At 39.2% G+C, this 17,524-nt stretch overlaps 1 protein-coding gene across 1 annotated transcript; it reads right to left on the minus strand.

Annotated features, from left to right (window-relative positions):
* Positions 1–423: 423 nt before the first annotated feature.
* Positions 424–1,086, minus strand: LOC114526518. The gene has a single exon (XM_028548130.1). It carries the CDS (start codon positions 1,084–1,086, stop codon positions 424–426), a length of 663 nt encoding a protein of 220 aa, XP_028403931.1.
* Between the last annotated feature and the right edge of the window lie 16,438 nt (positions 1,087–17,524).

Consider the following 17,524-nt stretch of genomic DNA (forward strand, 5'->3'; position numbering starts at 1 on the left):
CATAGAAAAAGGGCACCATCAGGTTAATTCATTTTCGGTTGCTAAACAGCGCAATTCTTGTCTTGTCTTAAAAATATGAATTTAGTTTGTGTTTGTATTTCACATTTGTAATGCAAGCTACATTAAAACAGCAAATTCGTAGTATTTTCAAAAAGTATTGTTACCTTTTAATATGATAATATTAATATTAATATAAATGTCATATATATATTAATTGTGAGTATTATAGCCGCATGGTGCGCGGAACCATGTTTTATGCTGTCTCATCATGTAATGAGAGTTTAAAATTTTAACATGAACTTTAACAAGAAAATTTTGGAACTTTGAATGTTATAACTTATAATATAAAATCCCATACAAGATCTGTATTCTGTAACACAGTAAAAGCACGACAAGGATTGATGTTTGTGGCAGTTGTTTAGTTCAGTGGAATTTGCCAAAAAATCTTATACTTCTGTCATTTTTTTCTGCAAATGCCTTAGCAAGGTCCCTAAGATCGACGTTATCTATTCTTTCTTTGTGAATATTAAACATAAGAAGATTATTGTATCTTTTCTGTGCCATGGTGCTCCTCAGATAATTTTTGATGTGTCGTTGAACTGAAAAAGACCTTTCAGCAGACGCGGCACTCATTGGAGCCAGCAGGTAGATTTGTAGTAGACGAGCGAGATTCGGTACAACAAATGCACCATTTTGCCCTTGTGTCACTGCGGATATCACGGTATCCATTGTAGTCACACGTCTAACCTCTGGTAGACATTGCTTGATTATACCAGGAAGAAATTTAAGCTCAATGTTTACTTGATCAAAATCGATTTCCTTGTTGTATTTTTCTTTGAAGTCATCGCTTATATCACATGGATCCCTGTTAGCAGCATTTAGGATAACGTCTTCTATGTGCTGAAGAGGTGCATATGACCTTTCATCAAATTGCCTATTCAGTTCTGCAAGGATTAGGTCAATTGCCTCATAGTACCGAGCTCGAAACAGTGATTTCACCGAGTCATGCTGATGTTCCACAGCATCTCCGTCCTGTAACCGTCGTGGAACCTTTCTTTGACGAGGAAGAACTGCCTCTTCCACCATACCAACAGCACCCCCCTTCTTTTCTGTTTGATCAAAAAAGATATTGTAAGAATCTCTCTGAAGCTGCAAGTTGTCCTTTAAAGCACCACTCCAACCATCACAGTGCGTGCAAGGATTCCTTTGGTCTGCATTGTAGTCGCGAGCTGTTCACAGACGCAGAAAAGGCTCATTGCGAACTGCAAACCAAAAAAGGTCTTAAACTCGGTCATTTTCATTGCAAATCCTGCTGCTTTGTCACGCTTTTTTCGGTCACTTGTTGTTTTCGAAATACTCAGCAACGTAGAATGTAATGCCTGGTAATTATTCAATACTGTAGCGATTGATCTTGTTCTCACAGTCCATCGAGTTGGGTATAAAATATGGAGACTATCAACAGATTCGTCAAGACCCAGTTCTTTTGCAATACATTCGTATGTAGCCATTCTCAGCGGCGAGTGTCGAATAAAGACAGCTAAATCCTGCACGAAACTCAAAGAATCACTAATGACTTCACTTTTTTGTGTACACGATTTTAACGCTAGGTCCAACCTGTGATTTGCACAATAAATACGATGAGCTGCAGGGTTTTCAGCCTGTATTCGAGCCGCAACCCCACTTAGATGACCACTCATTGTTGACGCCCCATCATAAGCTTGCCATCGACATGCATTTAAGTTGAGATTACATCTCAACAAAATATCTTTCAGTGCGGCTGTTGCGTTTCAGCGTCAGGTTTCTCGATCAGATACATTCCGAGAAAGTCTTCATGAGTTGTCAAATCTGGCAAAGTCACCCGTCGCAATATGCATGTTAATTGCTCTTTGTTACTGATGTCACAGGATTCATCCGCAATCAGTCCGAATAATCCTGAATTTCCTTTAATATCTTGCAAGATTGAACGTAAAACGGTGTTGCTCATCATTTCAATAAGTTCATTAATAATCTCTGGGCTGATATATCGTCTGTCTTAAACCCATTGTATTAACTCAGGAACATCTTCCGCTCTTGTCTTGAGCATTTGAATTAGATTACTTTCTAGTGATTCGTGCCCACGAATAGCAAGGCCTTGATGTACAAGATACTTTAGACTACTCAGCTGTTTAAGAAAAAGGAACCGGTGACATTCTTTCTCGTCTTTATATTGCTTTTCCAGCCGGACACCAACTTCATGTTAAGATTCTTCAAGAACAAATATTTCTCAACACACTCTTGGTGGTATTTGGAATTCTGATGCTTCTCTAGCTTTTCCTGACATTTCTTCCAATTGCTGAAGTTCCCTGAAAAGAACGCATTTTCGCTGTGGTAACTGAACAAACTTAGCTGCTTTTTGACGGCTGTTTTGCAGAAAAAACAAGCTATAGTACCTCTTGTCAAACAGTATGTTATTCAGCTATGTTTTGTAAAAATGGACGATGGACACTGTCGGTTTTTTCCATTGCTGCTGATCTGCTTAACGAAGGTTTTTTGTAATTCTTCGGAGGTTGGTTTGTACGGAGAACTTTGTGTGCAGCATATTGATTGACAACCTAGATCTGGGCTGCAGGTAGACTTGTGAGTTATAGGACTTGGAGACATGATGACAAATGGAGAAACATCAGCCTCAGAATCGTGGTCTACTATAGTGGACTGAATTGACTCGGTAGATTTTATCACTTCTTGGCATAAGTTTGATCCTAATCTTTCAGCAGAAGTAGGCTCAGTCTGATGATCTGAAAGTGGTAAGTCAGCTGGATTTTCAATAATATCGAAACCTTCTGGCTCATGTGAATGTAGACTGGAATCCTGTACATCAAGAGTCCTTGTCGGACTCTTAGACTCGGTGGATGCATCTTTCACAGTATCAGGGGAAGGGTTCTTTAATTCGCGTGAACGTGAACTGAAATCTTCTGCAGGAAGCTGAGAAAGGTTAGTTATCGAATAATTCGAATCCTGGGCTTTGGACGAACTGCCCGAAGTTTTAGAGAAATCAAATGTACTGAGTTTTTGTGTACCGGATGCTGCCTCGTTTAGCTGTTTTACCCGTAATCTTTTGCCACGTTCTTTTCAGGGCATTTTGACATTCGAAACTGATATCAAATTAATAAAAAATCGCCAATGAGCTCTCTTTAGCAGATTTGCTTGAATTACATCTCTTCTCGATCAATGAAGCAATTTTGCTGAAGAGTCGTTATTATTATATCAATATAAATATTATAATATAAATATGAAAGCGTGGTATTTATTTATAAATGTCAAATCCCAAAGTTTTGGGTTTGGTAACTTAGCAACAAGAAGACGTGATATTTCCGGTTTGGAAACTTCCGGTATTTGTGCTATTTTTATTCACATAAACGTCGCAATTGGCAAGCCAGGGTTCCTCGATATTTAAAAGCTAGCGAATGCTTAAATCCTAAAAAAATTTACTACATTCATTAATTTAGGCACAAACTCTCATAAGGGCATACTAATGTTAGGTATGAAAAAGGGCACTTTCCTTATAAAAAGGGCACTTTTTGTTATCTTTTTGAAAGTTGGGGGCACGTGCCCCCAGTGCCCCCCCCCCCTTCCTACGCCACTGTGCGGAAGTTTATCAAGAACTGGCTTCATTGTGCCAAGGCCCAAAGGAGTCAACGCAAGAGTTCTTAATAAGAGCTATGAATCTACGTCAACAAGTTATTTTTGCCTCTCAGGCAGATGATAGTGTGGTCAAATATGACAAAACATTGGTCCAGTCCTTGTTCTTGCATGTTGTAGAAACAGGGATGCAGCAAGAATCAATACGGGCCAAGTTACGCCCTCTTTTGGAAAAACCGGGGGTCAATGATGAGGAATTAATAGAAAAAGTTAATGTGGCGGTGTCTGCAGAAACCGAGCGACACAACAAGATGGCTGGGGCTGAGAAGAGTGCTCAAATTAACCAAGTTATGACCAATCAGGAACGTGGGTGTACCACTCAACACGAAAGCGAAGATCCAGTCTATACTAAGAAAAAAACTTCAAAAACGAAGGAAACCCTATTAAGTGGGGAGAAAGTTAAGCTGGAAGCAACGCTGGAATCGGTCCAATCTGATTTGGCTTCACTGAAAGAAGCATTTAATCGGTCACAAGAAGGTAAAAGCAAGTTGATAAGGGACAATCACGGAATCCACAAAGACGACGGAAAGTTCTTTGCGGCTCTTGTCAACAGGCTGGCGAACAGGTATGTGATCATTGCTTTAAGTGTGGGTCAAGTGAACACTTCTCAAGGGGGTGCAAGAAGAATCAGAAACGAGAAACGGCTACGACCAAGGGACGGGGAGTAGCCCAGGAAACTGGTTTGTCCCATTCTTGTACATTTTGTAAAGTGAATGAAACAGATACTCCGTTTAAACATTGTGGCAAGTGTAAATTTTTCAGATATTGTTTGCAATCTTGTCAGCAAAAACATTGGAATGAACACAAAACATTATGTAAAGAGTTAACGGACCTGCATGAACAAAGATTAAGAGAAAACATGATTGACAATATTGTCTATGCATGTCACCATAGACAATCCAAAAGACAGGGACTGGAAACGCTATTGCAGGGCGCTTATATAGAGGGCGGTGAAACGCGCTTACTGCGCGCCGATCGATGTGTGATGCGGGAGGCTGGTGACGAAAATGCTTGAAGTGAGCACATTTCAAATATGGCGGATAATCCTGAACCAAGATTAGAAGAGCCAACAGAGGAAGATGTCATACTTGATCACGGTGGGTGGGCTGTTAAACGAGCCAGGGATGTTATTGAAAAAGGACTCGATAAATTAGCAGCAACAGAAACTGCATCGGAAGATGCCGACGTCCTTTACGCCAATAAAACTGACGCACTGGCAATAATTTCCCTTTTGGGGCAAGACGTTCAACAGCCAGACAAACGTTACAGGTTTTGTGTAAACAAAAACGTACTTCCTTTTTTCCTTTTTCTGCATCAGTTAGTGGAAAGTATGTTAAGCCACAATAATATTTTGAGAGAAAAGGGAAACATTTTAAAGTACTGTCTGAAACAGATGTCTGTGCATAAAGACCTTCGCCGTGAATGGAACGCATTACTACCGCCAGATACGGATCCAACAACATCTGTTGTTGTACTACAGAGGATCGTAACGTTCTTCCTGAAGTCAAAACAACAAGTTTTCCGAGAGAAGGAAGGTCTCAAACCAAATAAGAAAAGTTCTTCCTTAAGACAACAAATCAGAGGGTCTTTAAAACCGAAAATTTCCGTAAAAAAATCTTATATGCCTTCAGTTCCAACAATACCTAGTCAAATTTCCACTTTGAGAAATGACTTTACCCCTCCTACAGTTGAAACCTTCTTATCCCATTTAAAAACTTTGCCTCAAGATCAACAACAAGCACTTTTAAGCTCTCTCCAGGGAAGAGAATTGGCAAAAATTTTGAAGGGTATAGGAAAGCCATCCTTTTTGGGAAAGAAAAAAGAAAGACAAGTTCAATGTCTTATCAAAGCACTCCAAAACGAAACAGTTAAAGTTCAATTCCCTGATAAGGTATGTACGAGAGCACTTATATAGATAGGTAAATTCTATTGCCATATATTCTTCAGAGATATTATAAATTTAAAATGTTGTTAAACAATCAAAGCCAACAAGATAAGAATTTAGTAACAACTGTGATTGACCAAAACTAGAGTTTTATGAGCAAACCCCATGATGAAAATTATGTTTCATTTTTGTTATGTCTAGATCTGCTAATGTAAAATCATTCTAACTGTGGAAACCAAGTATTTTGATGTGTATATATAACAAATGATTGATTGCAATAATCCAATCAGTAAAAAGATGATGGCATGACAATATGACCAAGAGTATGTTCAACTTGAAATCACAGATGGGAAACATTTGATACAATATATCAGCACAATGGGGTAGTTATTAAAAGTTTTCTTTGTGACATTAGTAAAAATATATATTCGATTCATATCCTTAATGGTTTTATTTAAAAAGCTTGATTGTTAGACTGAAATTTAACATGAAATAACTAAATTTCAACCATGCAAGAACTAGGCTCCCTACTTAAATATTATAATTCTTTAGAATACCTATAAATACACTGGCCACAACTGGGAAAAAATTCCCTTGACATTTTTCCTTTTAGGAATACTGGCATGATTGTACTTTTGTGCTTGACTAATTTCAATCTCATCAACCTCAAAGACATTAGTCTGTTTTTTAGAAATGCATTTTGCTTCAGAGTAACCAGGGGCGGATCTAGGATTTTTCGTACCTTAGTCAAAAAGTTTCAGTCAAGTAATTCCGGGGGGGAAAGCGTCGCATTCGTCAGGGGGGGTGCAGATGCAATGTGACTGTTTCGCAAAATATCAGGGCTCATCAGCATGCCTAGGAAAAGCATGATACTACAAAGATATTGTGTGATTCTGACATGGACAGGCATTTTCCATAAGAGCACATGCTGATTGTTTTTATGCGCCAGCAGTGGCCCAGCACCCGCCTTCAAATCTTTGCACTGGTATAGACATTGGTGAATGTAGTAGCAAATGATGCTTTACATATTGCAAGTAACCATACTTGATTAAATTTACATAAGTAAAGTGCAACCACAAATATGCTAGTTTGATTGAATATTCTGGTGTTTCTTACATTTACAACAAAACAAAATATGAAGATCATCCAAACCTTCCTTTGGAGTTAAGTGTGGTTGATTCATGCAATTAAATAGCAATTTACTTCTTTGTTCCCCACAATCAGGATAATTAATAGGTGAAAGTATTCCTACAGACATTGGTAAAAGGTTATTGATACTTTGGCTGAAGTATTGATCATGCTCTTCCACAACAGAAGAATAACAAGGGTGCTGAGAATAAAAATGAGCATTAAGGAAGAGCTCTATGGAGGTCAAAATTCTCAATAGCTCATTAGGCTTTGTTACCCACTTCTACTAAGGACACAGAGCTATACAAGCAGTTCCCAGTAGTGTCAGATCTAAGAGAGACTAGGACATGAATGAAACTCTGTTTTATGAGTCAGTCACTTAGGTAAAGATGAATAAATATTAACCTAGTAATTGATAGACTTGATAGCAAAAACATCATGTACTTTCATGAACCATTAAGTATGAATAATTGGCAATATATTATAGAATTATAGTTATATAATAAACTAGTGTTCATCGTTTAAAATGTAATCAGAAAATATGGCCACTTGCTTTACTGCTATGTGTTTTAATAATTATTTTTGAAATTAAAACACAGTTCAGTGCTCTAAGCTTTTAATATCCTAACACATCGGGTTGTACATTTCACAGAAGGTATTAGGTATACACGTAGTTCACATGGTAGTGATAATATATATTACACTCCTCGATTCCTCTTGAAGCGTATGCATACGCCGCAGTTATATGCAAATTAAAGCGAAATCCTATGTAAATTTCAACGTGCAACGTGTAAATCTCAACTTTATAGCTTGTGCAGCTTAACAGTTCTAACACAAATTACACAATCACCAAAAACAAATGCACGAAATCTTTGTAAAATTTGTTATGTTTACCTTAAGGCCGTACAAAACTTCTTTGTTGTCTTCCGAACAGACGCCGGGATGTACGATTCCGCAGCAAAATTTCTCATGAGGCAGAAGCTGGTGTTTGTCAGTTCATTTAAAAATTGCTCAGTTGAACGCTTTGCTGCGGCGTCTATTCGCTTCTTCAGATCGGCCTCGATAGTTTTAAGATATTGCCGATCGTCTTTCTCCAAAGCACATCTCACGGCTTTGTAAATATCTGACATGATTAATAAATAGTTTTGATAATAAAATTTTTCTTTTGAGTTTAATAATCGTTCGAGTTTTCGTTGCTGTCAAAACTACGATGACGTCAATCAGAAAGGCCAAGGAACCTTGCTGTTTGCACGCTCTCAGGTCAAGGTCAGATCACACTGATCGATCAGAAAAATACAACCAATGAGAATTCAGATAGATTTTGAATTAGCCAATTGAATAGCCCGATTCGAGCCCCTGATCGCTTCACCGATCAGAACTCCCCACAGATCGCGCAAAAAGAGGGACAGCCAATCAGATGACAGGGATTTGATGACGAAGCGAGCAAAATTCATGCATAAGACCGCTTTTCTGCGCGCTCGTGCTTGAAGGCCTGGTCACGGAACTCTTTTAACAACTGGACTGCCAAACATCACGAGTGCCTGATCAGCCCAATACACTGCACGTGTTAAGCAACTGGACTGCTATTTCATTCAAACACTTTTCTTTGCAATTTTTGCCTTAGTCGCGTGATCGCTCTGATCACCCCTAGATCCGCCCCTGAGAGTAACTGATCATACCATTGACATTATAGCCATACGTATATGCAGTCATGTTGTTTGAACCACCACATGCCTGTCTTTGAATTGAAAAAAATGACTTGACTGTGTCTTGACTGATTCGCTTAGGAATGATGTACAGATTATCTCCATGGAGGGAAGTGAATTTCACATCATTGTCAATGAATTTGATAAGTTCCTTAAATCCATTGATTGTAACCTGAAAATGGAATGGTTGAAAATTATATTAGATGCATGCCTGTGTTTAGAAAACATGGTGCCTATATAATTTATGTTATGTACACGCCATTGCTTAGCAAAGTAACTGTAAGCTTTTGGAAGTCTTTGTGTACCTGTAAATCAAACATTGTTTGCCAGCTAATAAAATGATATGACTGTTCTGATTTGGTTTTGAAGATAGAGGTCAGTTGGTCTCTTCAATTTTGGAAAAATTGAAGAATGTTATCGAGAGCCTTTATTCGAGGGTCTTCAAGCGAAAGCAATGGTTTGGTATCATTGAAGCAGTTGAATAATGTATTGCAATTAAGAATTTTTTGAGTAGATTCTGTGGCATCATTCTCATATTTCAACATGTCCTTTTGAACTTTAAAATTTAGAACCTGAACAGCTAATTTGACTCGCATTTTGCTCAAACTGTCCAAATGAACATGTGAAGACCTAATGTCAGTTGAGAATATATGTCTTTGTCGGTCGCGCAGATAAACAGAGTATATGTGTTCCCACAAAATGCACTTCGAATCCAATAACAGGCACCTAGTATATCTTGGAGATATTTCCTTATAGCCGCTTTTATAAACATTGTTACGAAGCTTCTTGATTAGGTGAGGTGGGTCGGACATGAAGAATAATGGAAAGCCCGTAAACGGATTATTGGTTTGACTGACTGTCTCACTGCATCCATTCATTACCATAAATGCTCGGTTTTCTGATGCACCGTCACAACAAGCAAGGAGAACTTTGAAGCCATAAGAATTTAGCAATTTAACTCCTTGCCAAAATACTCTATTCAAGTCTTCAGCAGATATGCCATTTGTTAAGATATAAGAACAGGGGAACTGAAAACCAGAGAACAAACTTTTAAAGTAGAACTGTAATACATGAGTTGCCAGGCTTGATTGCACTGAAGTGTCACTTTCGCCAACATCAAGATCAGTAAAACCAATTAACTCCCATGAAGAAGGGTCAAAAAGTAATCCCTCTTTTATCTTTACTTCATCAAATAAGAGAGCACCAAACTTCCCACTTTCTGAGATACCCTGTTGTTTTGCACTTTCCCTCATAGCCTCCATTACTGAAACTTGCCAACCGGATTTTGAAGAACAAAAGTTCTTATAATCAGATAGTGTTCTGCCGCTTGGAAGTTTTAAAAATCCAGATGCACGGAGGTCATCATAAACTGAGTGGACTTTGAGTATATTCGGAGGCACCACTTCAAAACCAACGGATGCCACCTCATCTGTCGTGATGGCATATTTAAAGCTTTGGCTTGGTCATGTAAGAGAGTTAAGAAAAACGTGTCAGATTCTGTTCCAGTATGTTCAATGATATGAGATTGAAGAAGCTTTTTCTTGGAGAATGTTTTGTAACAACCAAGCAATTGCATTGGTATTTCCTGTTAATTGGAGCCTCATCCGAAATTGTTGGTATATGTACAGAGCTAACATGTTTCTGAAGTAACTCAGCTGTTGCAAACTTGTGCTCTGCTTGCAGACAATCTTCCCAGTAACAAACATTGGATTCTTGTTTATCCATACGCTTACTTATACCGTCATATAACTGCTTAAAAAGTTTTCGAAAATCTGAATCAGTGTTTTGGCCCACAGTATTCATTTCTTGCTGATACTGTTCTAAGCGCTTTAACTTGACTTGCATTTGATGGATCCTTGTGGCCATTTCTTTACTGTTCTCAATAAGTCTCTCTTTTGACATATAGTCAAAACGAGTATGCTTGGACTGATGCTTAATAGTATTTTCACTTCTGGACTTGATGGTCCTCATATAGTGGTCTACCCACACACTCTTTGCAACATGTATCTTTGCTAAGAATAGAGCACTTTGCAGACCTTATACACTTATTACCACTCACAGGTGAAGTTTCAACGAATGCACCTGGGTCACCACATTTTGTCTTAAATACAGGAGTAGTATTTTCCTTAGGCAGCTGATTGATATACTTTTCTGCCAAAATGGCAGAACAAATGCAGAGGCTTTCAAGTGTTTTCATAATTGAGTATAATTGATCTTTATGTTGTATTGTCTCTGGCAGGCCCAAGTTAACATCCAAGGATTTGTGTTTCTCTTTATAAACAATGTAATAACTGCCACCTGCAAGTATAACAATTTCATACAAGAAAACAACTGGGCTATTATTAGCCATAAAAAACAGATGGACTTCTGACTGATCAACATCAGGAACAACTTTCCACCTGGGAAACTTTCCTTCTAAACTGCTGATAGATTTACTGATCTTGTATGCAAGACTTTTTGAACGTTCATTCTCTGATAAACTACTGAGCAATGCGACTCCAAATCATTTTTTAGATCATCAAGACACTGGCTGTTGTCATCTGAATCAAGAAGCAGACTATAAAGGGCTTGCTGATGTTTTGAAACAATTCTCTCAGTGTACTTAGAAAAATATTTCCAACGAAGATATCCATTAAATTTTCCAAGACCCTTGCATAAATTATTAGTAGATCTGTAGAAAAAGTTTTGAATGTGTTTGCATTTGAAATAAATACCATACAACTTGTATACTCCATACGAGACGCCAGCAAACTTCTCAAGTGAACATCGCGCTAAGTTAGTTGCAGCAGGTACTGAAAGATTTACTAGAGCGTACATCAAAAGTTCTTCAGGTTGTAATAAAATTTTACCACCATAATTTATAGAAGTTGGCTCAGTATTAGCCATAAAGCTTTTAAAGTCAGCACACAGCTGCAATCGTTGATTAAGGTCAATTTCGTCAGTCATTGCTGACGTTTCCCCTTCACTATCAACTAAACCTTTAGCTTTTCTTTCCAGGTGAAGCAAGTTGCTCACAAGCTCGTCTTTTACAGGAAGCATCAGTCATTTTTAATGTTTTTAATGCTGAATCGCAAACGTTTTTAAGACTGACAAACAATGTTTTACATTTACCGTTGTTTTCGCAAGACATGACGAGTTGGTTGATTTTAAAATCTTCCGAACACATACTTTCACGTTCGATAGAATGCAAGAAGTTACTTAGAGTTTTAACGATACGTAACATTCATAAATGGATTTTAAGAATTGCTCAACTCTAATTTGCTTTTTCACAACGAATTCTAATTACAGACATCTTGGCTTATTAATCATATAATTTGGTAGTTAGGACGATATTTTTCACCACATTGCGCTCTCGATACGTCAAAGCGCCTCATACGATAACGAAATGACCAAGGGACAAAAACTCTCTATAGTTTACAGTTACTTCAGCTAAATGGTATAAAAAGTTTATTAAATTATTGCAGTAGTATGAAAGGACATAACCTATGCGAAATATTGACTTTGTTTCTTTCAATTGGTGTGAAATGACTCAAAAGAAGCCAAAATTTAACGGCAAAACAGACCTGATTTTTAAATGGTTAGCGATGCGATTGCTCAACTTTAATTATAATGAAAATGTGATCACCTAAACTACCATCACTAAAAATTTTACACACCTGAATATCGAAGTATGGACGACTTGACAACATGTTCAAACACTTCTGTGAAACATTCCCTCCATCGAAGTAATCCAACGTACGAGTCATTTTCTTCAAAATTCTTTCTAGATTTCAACTGTATCTGCTATAAACGTTTTTAAATGATGCACTAGTCTCCACTTGGTCATTACAATCCAAAAACTCCATAAAAAAATCAATCTTCGTTGACAAAATAGCGAAAATATAACAACAATCACAAGCACACTCCTGGCCACTTTTGCCTAAATTTTTGACAAAATCACGCTCGTGCCAGTCTACTTCCGCATCACACATCGATCGGCGCGCAGTAAGCGCGTTTCACCGCCCTCTATATAAGCGCCCTGGCTATTGTTTTCGCGTGCGCTCTCTGTGATACGGCCGGCACATTTTGCGGGCTCATGTAGAACTCCATTTTCGAGAACAACAATGGAGACACTTCTCAGCAAAAAGACAACGCACGCAGTTATTTGGTGATTTGTAGCTTCAATAACGCAAAGAATATGTTGGTAAAAGCAATAAGTTAACAGTTTATTGTTTTTTGTTTAAACTATCTTCAAATGGGGCTCTAAAACTTGCCTAAAGTAAGTTTAATAGGCACATATTTCGATGAAAACAATGGCGACACTCAGTTTAGCAAAAAATACAACGCACACAGTTTTTTTATGATAATTAAACTTTTTTAATATAAGACGATGTTGGGAAATGCGATAAGTGCACAGTTAGTTGATTTATTGTGTCAAATATATAAAAATGATCCTCTGAAATTGGGTCGAAGCGATTTTATAGGGTCCCAACTAGGTACATATTTTACGAGAACAAAAAAGTGACATTTTAACATCAAAACACGACGCATGCAGTTATTGGCGATTCTTAGCTTTTCAAGCGCAAAAAGAGGCTGAAAAGGGTAATAGATGTATACCCTGTATTATTTTGTTTACACAATGTAAGGCAAAGTTTCTCAGTTTATCAAAATTGTAGTTACAGTGTACAAATTAATAGTGCATACATGGCGATCCTTTTGTGGTTGGAACTGAAAAGGGTTCTTACTGTCGGGCTGACACACTAGTCTGCATGTAGTTACAAGTTGCAGTCGCTGTCCTAATGCATTCTTGTGTAATATAAGGTGCTATTTGTATGCGGTCAAAGAAAATTTATGGCTTTGGTTTCAAGTTACCGGGTCCCAAAAAACTACCTAACTTTTACGTGCGTATATCTTTGATGCAAACACTTCTGGAACTGGAATTATGATCACTGTTTACACTCAAAATGAAAAATGAAAACGCACTTACCTTGAAAATTTATCTGGCTTAAAGGTCAGGTAGAAATATAATATTTATGTTTAAAAAATCCTTCAAAATATGCAAACTTTTGCTGGATCTACTTTGCATTATTTTTTCTGAATAAAGAGCCCGGTTGCCTGGCAACGTAAAAATTGACGTGATAAAGCCATATCACGGATAGCGCGTCAGCATTATAAGTGTTTTAGCTTGTGTTTCCAGTCCCTGTCTTTTGGATTGTCTATGATGTCACCTATCACCGAGAGAAAGTTCGGTAGTAACACGGTTGGTCGGAAGAAAGTGTACTGTACAATGTGCATTGAATGGGGTAAAAACAACCGCCCTCTGGGACACAGGCGTTCAGGTGTCAATGGTTTCTAGGGCTTGGCTCCAGGAACACTTGCCCCAAGCAAATATTCAGCGAATAGCGAAACTCCTTGGTGTCAATGCACTAGAACTTAAAGCCGCAAATGGGACGGCATTAGCTTATCACGGTTGGACAGAGATTGATTTTTCGCTCCTAGGGAAAGAGAGTAATGTGGGACTAAAGGTGCCATTCCTAGTGAGTAAAGATGATCTAAATTTACCAGTCGTGGGATATAATGTAATTGAGGAAATCTCAAGAGAATACAGCGCAGAAGTTAATCATGCTGACTACACCCCGTTGCTGGATGCGTTATGTGCAAGCCTAGTGGATATCGAACGAGCTAGAATAGAAGCCCTAGTGGCATTTCTTCAATCGGACAGATCGTGTGACTTGTGTAATGTCAAAACAACTAAACGAGATATATTAATCCAACCAGGTCACTCAATAAAAGTAGCTTGCCACGTTGATGTTGGGCCCTTGGAAACACGAGTTCCTGTGTTATTTGAACCGAATCCAGAGTGCTCTTGGACTGATGGGCTAGAGGTATCGGAAACATTAACAGTCATATCAAAAGGAGCACGAGCAGCCATTCAAGTAAACAATCCAAGCAAGCACGCTATTCTATTAAAGAGGAGAACTGTCTTAGGAACACTTCAAATGGTCAGATCAATAAATTCGATGGATGTGACTCGGATTGAGAACACGGAAAACAATGTAGAAAAGTCTCAGTGTAGTGAGACGAGAACAGAAGCCAAGGTCAATAACATTGGGACTGAGAAAGTACAAAAAGGGAACCCAAACTCGGATGGTTTGCCTAACGTGAACCTGAAGGACTGACACACAAGCAAAGGGTAAGAGTACAACAAATGTTGCAAGAAGAAACAAACTCATTCTCAAGAGAAGGGAAAATTGGGGACGCCAAAGGTCTACAAATGAATTACCGAGACGGTTATACCCGGAGGTCAAACAGTATGTCGAGGACTTACTAAATAGAGGATTTGTACAAAAATCTCGTTCATCATATTCGTCACCAGTAGTGTGTGTGAGGAAAAAAGACGGGTCCCTGCGGTTGTGTGTGGACTACCGACAACTTAATAACAAGACAGTACCCGATCGCCATCCTTTACCAAGAGTGCAAGAAACTTTAGAGCATCTTGGTGGGAATAGGTGGTTTACGGTTCTAGATCAGGGAAAGGCGTACCACCAAGGTTACATCCATTCATAAAGCAGACACAAAACAGCTTTTATCACCCCGTGGGGCCTATTCGAATGGGTCCGAATCCCCTTCGGACTGAGAACGCAGCGGGAGAGTTTCAACGATTTATGGAACACTGCCTAGACGATCTTAAAGATGACATTTGCATCCCGTATTTGGATGACATCATCATATTTAGTAAAACGTTCGATGAACACATTGAGCATGTTCGTCAGGTGCTACAACGATTACGTGCCAACGGCGTTAAGCTGAAACCTGAAAAATGTAATTTTTTCAAAAGGGATGTGAACTATTTGGGACAAATTGTCTCATTCGAGGGATACAGAATCGATCCAGAAAAGACTGAAACAATTACAGCACTGAAGAAAGCCGAACCGAAGACAGTCGGTGAAGTACGGAAACTTCTGGGACTTCTCGGGTACTATCGGAGATATATTAGAAACTTTGCACAAATCGCAAGACCACTATTTGACTTGTTACAAGCTTCCCCAGATATCAAATCTAACCCAAGGAAGGCGAATAGCAACGTACCATCATCACAACCAATTCTGTGCCAAACCCAACACCGAGAAGCTCTTGGAGAGCTCCTCAAGTGCCTCATTAGCCCACCGATCCTTGGTTACCCAGACTATAGCCAACCGTTTGAGCTACACACAGACGCATCACTACTGGGACTTGGGGCCGTGTTGTATCAGCCGCAAGAGGGAAAGATGCGAGTGATAGGGTATGCATCAAGATCCTTAAACCCCGCAGAAATAAATTACCATGCAGGGAAATTGGAATTCCTCGCAGTAAAGTGGGCTGTATGCGATTATTTTCGGGACATTTTATACTACGCACCAAACTTTACGATTTATACGGATAATAACCCACTCACATATGTATTATCAACAGCTAAGTTAAATGCGACCGGTCATCAGTGGGTATCGGAACTGGCTGATTTCACATTCGATATTAAATACCGTCCGGGTCGAAAGAACCAAGATGCAGATGCTCTATTCCGTATGCCAATAGAGTGGACAAAATATAGGGAAAAGTACGCTGAGGAGATACCGTGCAAAAACATTAAAGCGGTAATCACGGGCATTACTGCACAACAACTTGGAAACGCTACATGGGTTACAGCTCTGACGATCGATGAAAACCTTGTGAACGTCGAGAACGAGTTCTTCAATAAAGATGTGGGTGCGTCAGGTCTTGGTAGTGAAGCAATTTTAAAAGCACAAAAGGAAGACCCATCGAGCGCTAGGGTACGATCATTCAAAATTGATGGGCATCGTCCATCGGTTCAAAACGCAAAGAATGAATATCCAAACACCAAAACTCTCCTGCGGCAATGGCACAAACTCAAGATCGGAAAGGATGGAATATTACGTCGCGAAAGTGGTATAAACAAACAACTGGTCTTGCCAAGAAAATTCCACCCTACGGTATACAAGGGACTACACGTAGACATGGGACATTTAGGGGCGGAGAGAGTGGTGCAGTTAGCAAGAGAAAGGTTCTATTGGCCTAATATGGAACGTGATATAACACATTTTGTTACGAATGTTTGCGAATGTCTCAAACAGCGTAAACTCCCTCGACCAACCTGTGCACCAATGTGTAGCATAACAACTAGCTCCCCGTTTGAATTGATATCAATCGATTACATGCATCTCGAGAAAAGTTCTAGTGGACATGAGTATGTATTGGTTATCGTCGACCATTTTACCCGGTTTGCCCAAGCGTACCCTACCAAAAATAAATCCAGTACAACGGCGGCAGAAAGACTGTATAATGACTTTATTCTCCGTTTTGGTTTCCGGTTACATATATTACATGATCAAGGCAGAGAATTCGAGAACAATCTATTTCGCCAGTTAGAAAAGCTCACCGGAATCAGACGACGTCGAACAACGCCCTATCACCCACAGGCCAATGGTAAGGCGGAGAGATTTAATAGGACGTTACTGGCCATGTTGAGAACATTACCAGAAAATCAGAAAAGCAAATGGCATGTGTCAGTAAATAAAGTTGTACATGCGTACAACTGTACGGTGAATAATGCTACGGGATTTTCGCCATTCCTTTTGCTGTTTGGCCGACCTCCACGGTTACCAATAGACCTCCTTTTTGGAACATCACCTACCTCTACCACAGGAAACCATACTCAGTACGTGCAACGATGGAAGGAATCAATGAAAAAAACTTACGCGAAAGCGATGGAAAACAGTCGAAAATCTGCCGAAAGAGGAAAAAAACATTACGATAAGAAGATCCGTTGTACGGAATTAAGGCCAGGGGATCGGGTCTTGGTCCGGAACCTCTCGGAACGAGGGGGCCCAGGAAAACTCCGGTCCCATTGGGAAGATCAGGTATTAATTGGCGAGAGGTGGATATGGGATCATGGGTAAGGTCGGGTATGGTGGAACGGGAAGCCAACTCATTTCTTGCGGTGGGAAGAATCCATTTTTCGTCTGAATACTCGATAGGCCCGGTGGAAACTCGGTTTGGTTACCCATCGCATCGTAATTTAGCATGTTAGGTGGTCGTCGCGTCCGAGATGATCGTCTAAGCGCATCTCTCTCTGCTACATCTTCATTAGTCG

Source organism: Dendronephthya gigantea, unplaced genomic scaffold (genome assembly GCF_004324835.1).
Source record: "Dendronephthya gigantea isolate DGI-Jeju-01 unplaced genomic scaffold, DenGig_1.0 000039F, whole genome shotgun sequence".
NCBI lineage: Eukaryota > Metazoa > Cnidaria > Anthozoa > Malacalcyonacea > Nephtheidae > Dendronephthya > Dendronephthya gigantea.

Bases quoted from the DNA above. Each gene is read 5' to 3' on its own strand.
- LOC114526518 (XM_028548130.1), bottom strand. From the start codon at position 1,086: ATGGTGGAAGAGGCAGTTCTTCCTCGTCAAAGAAAGGTTCCACGACGG.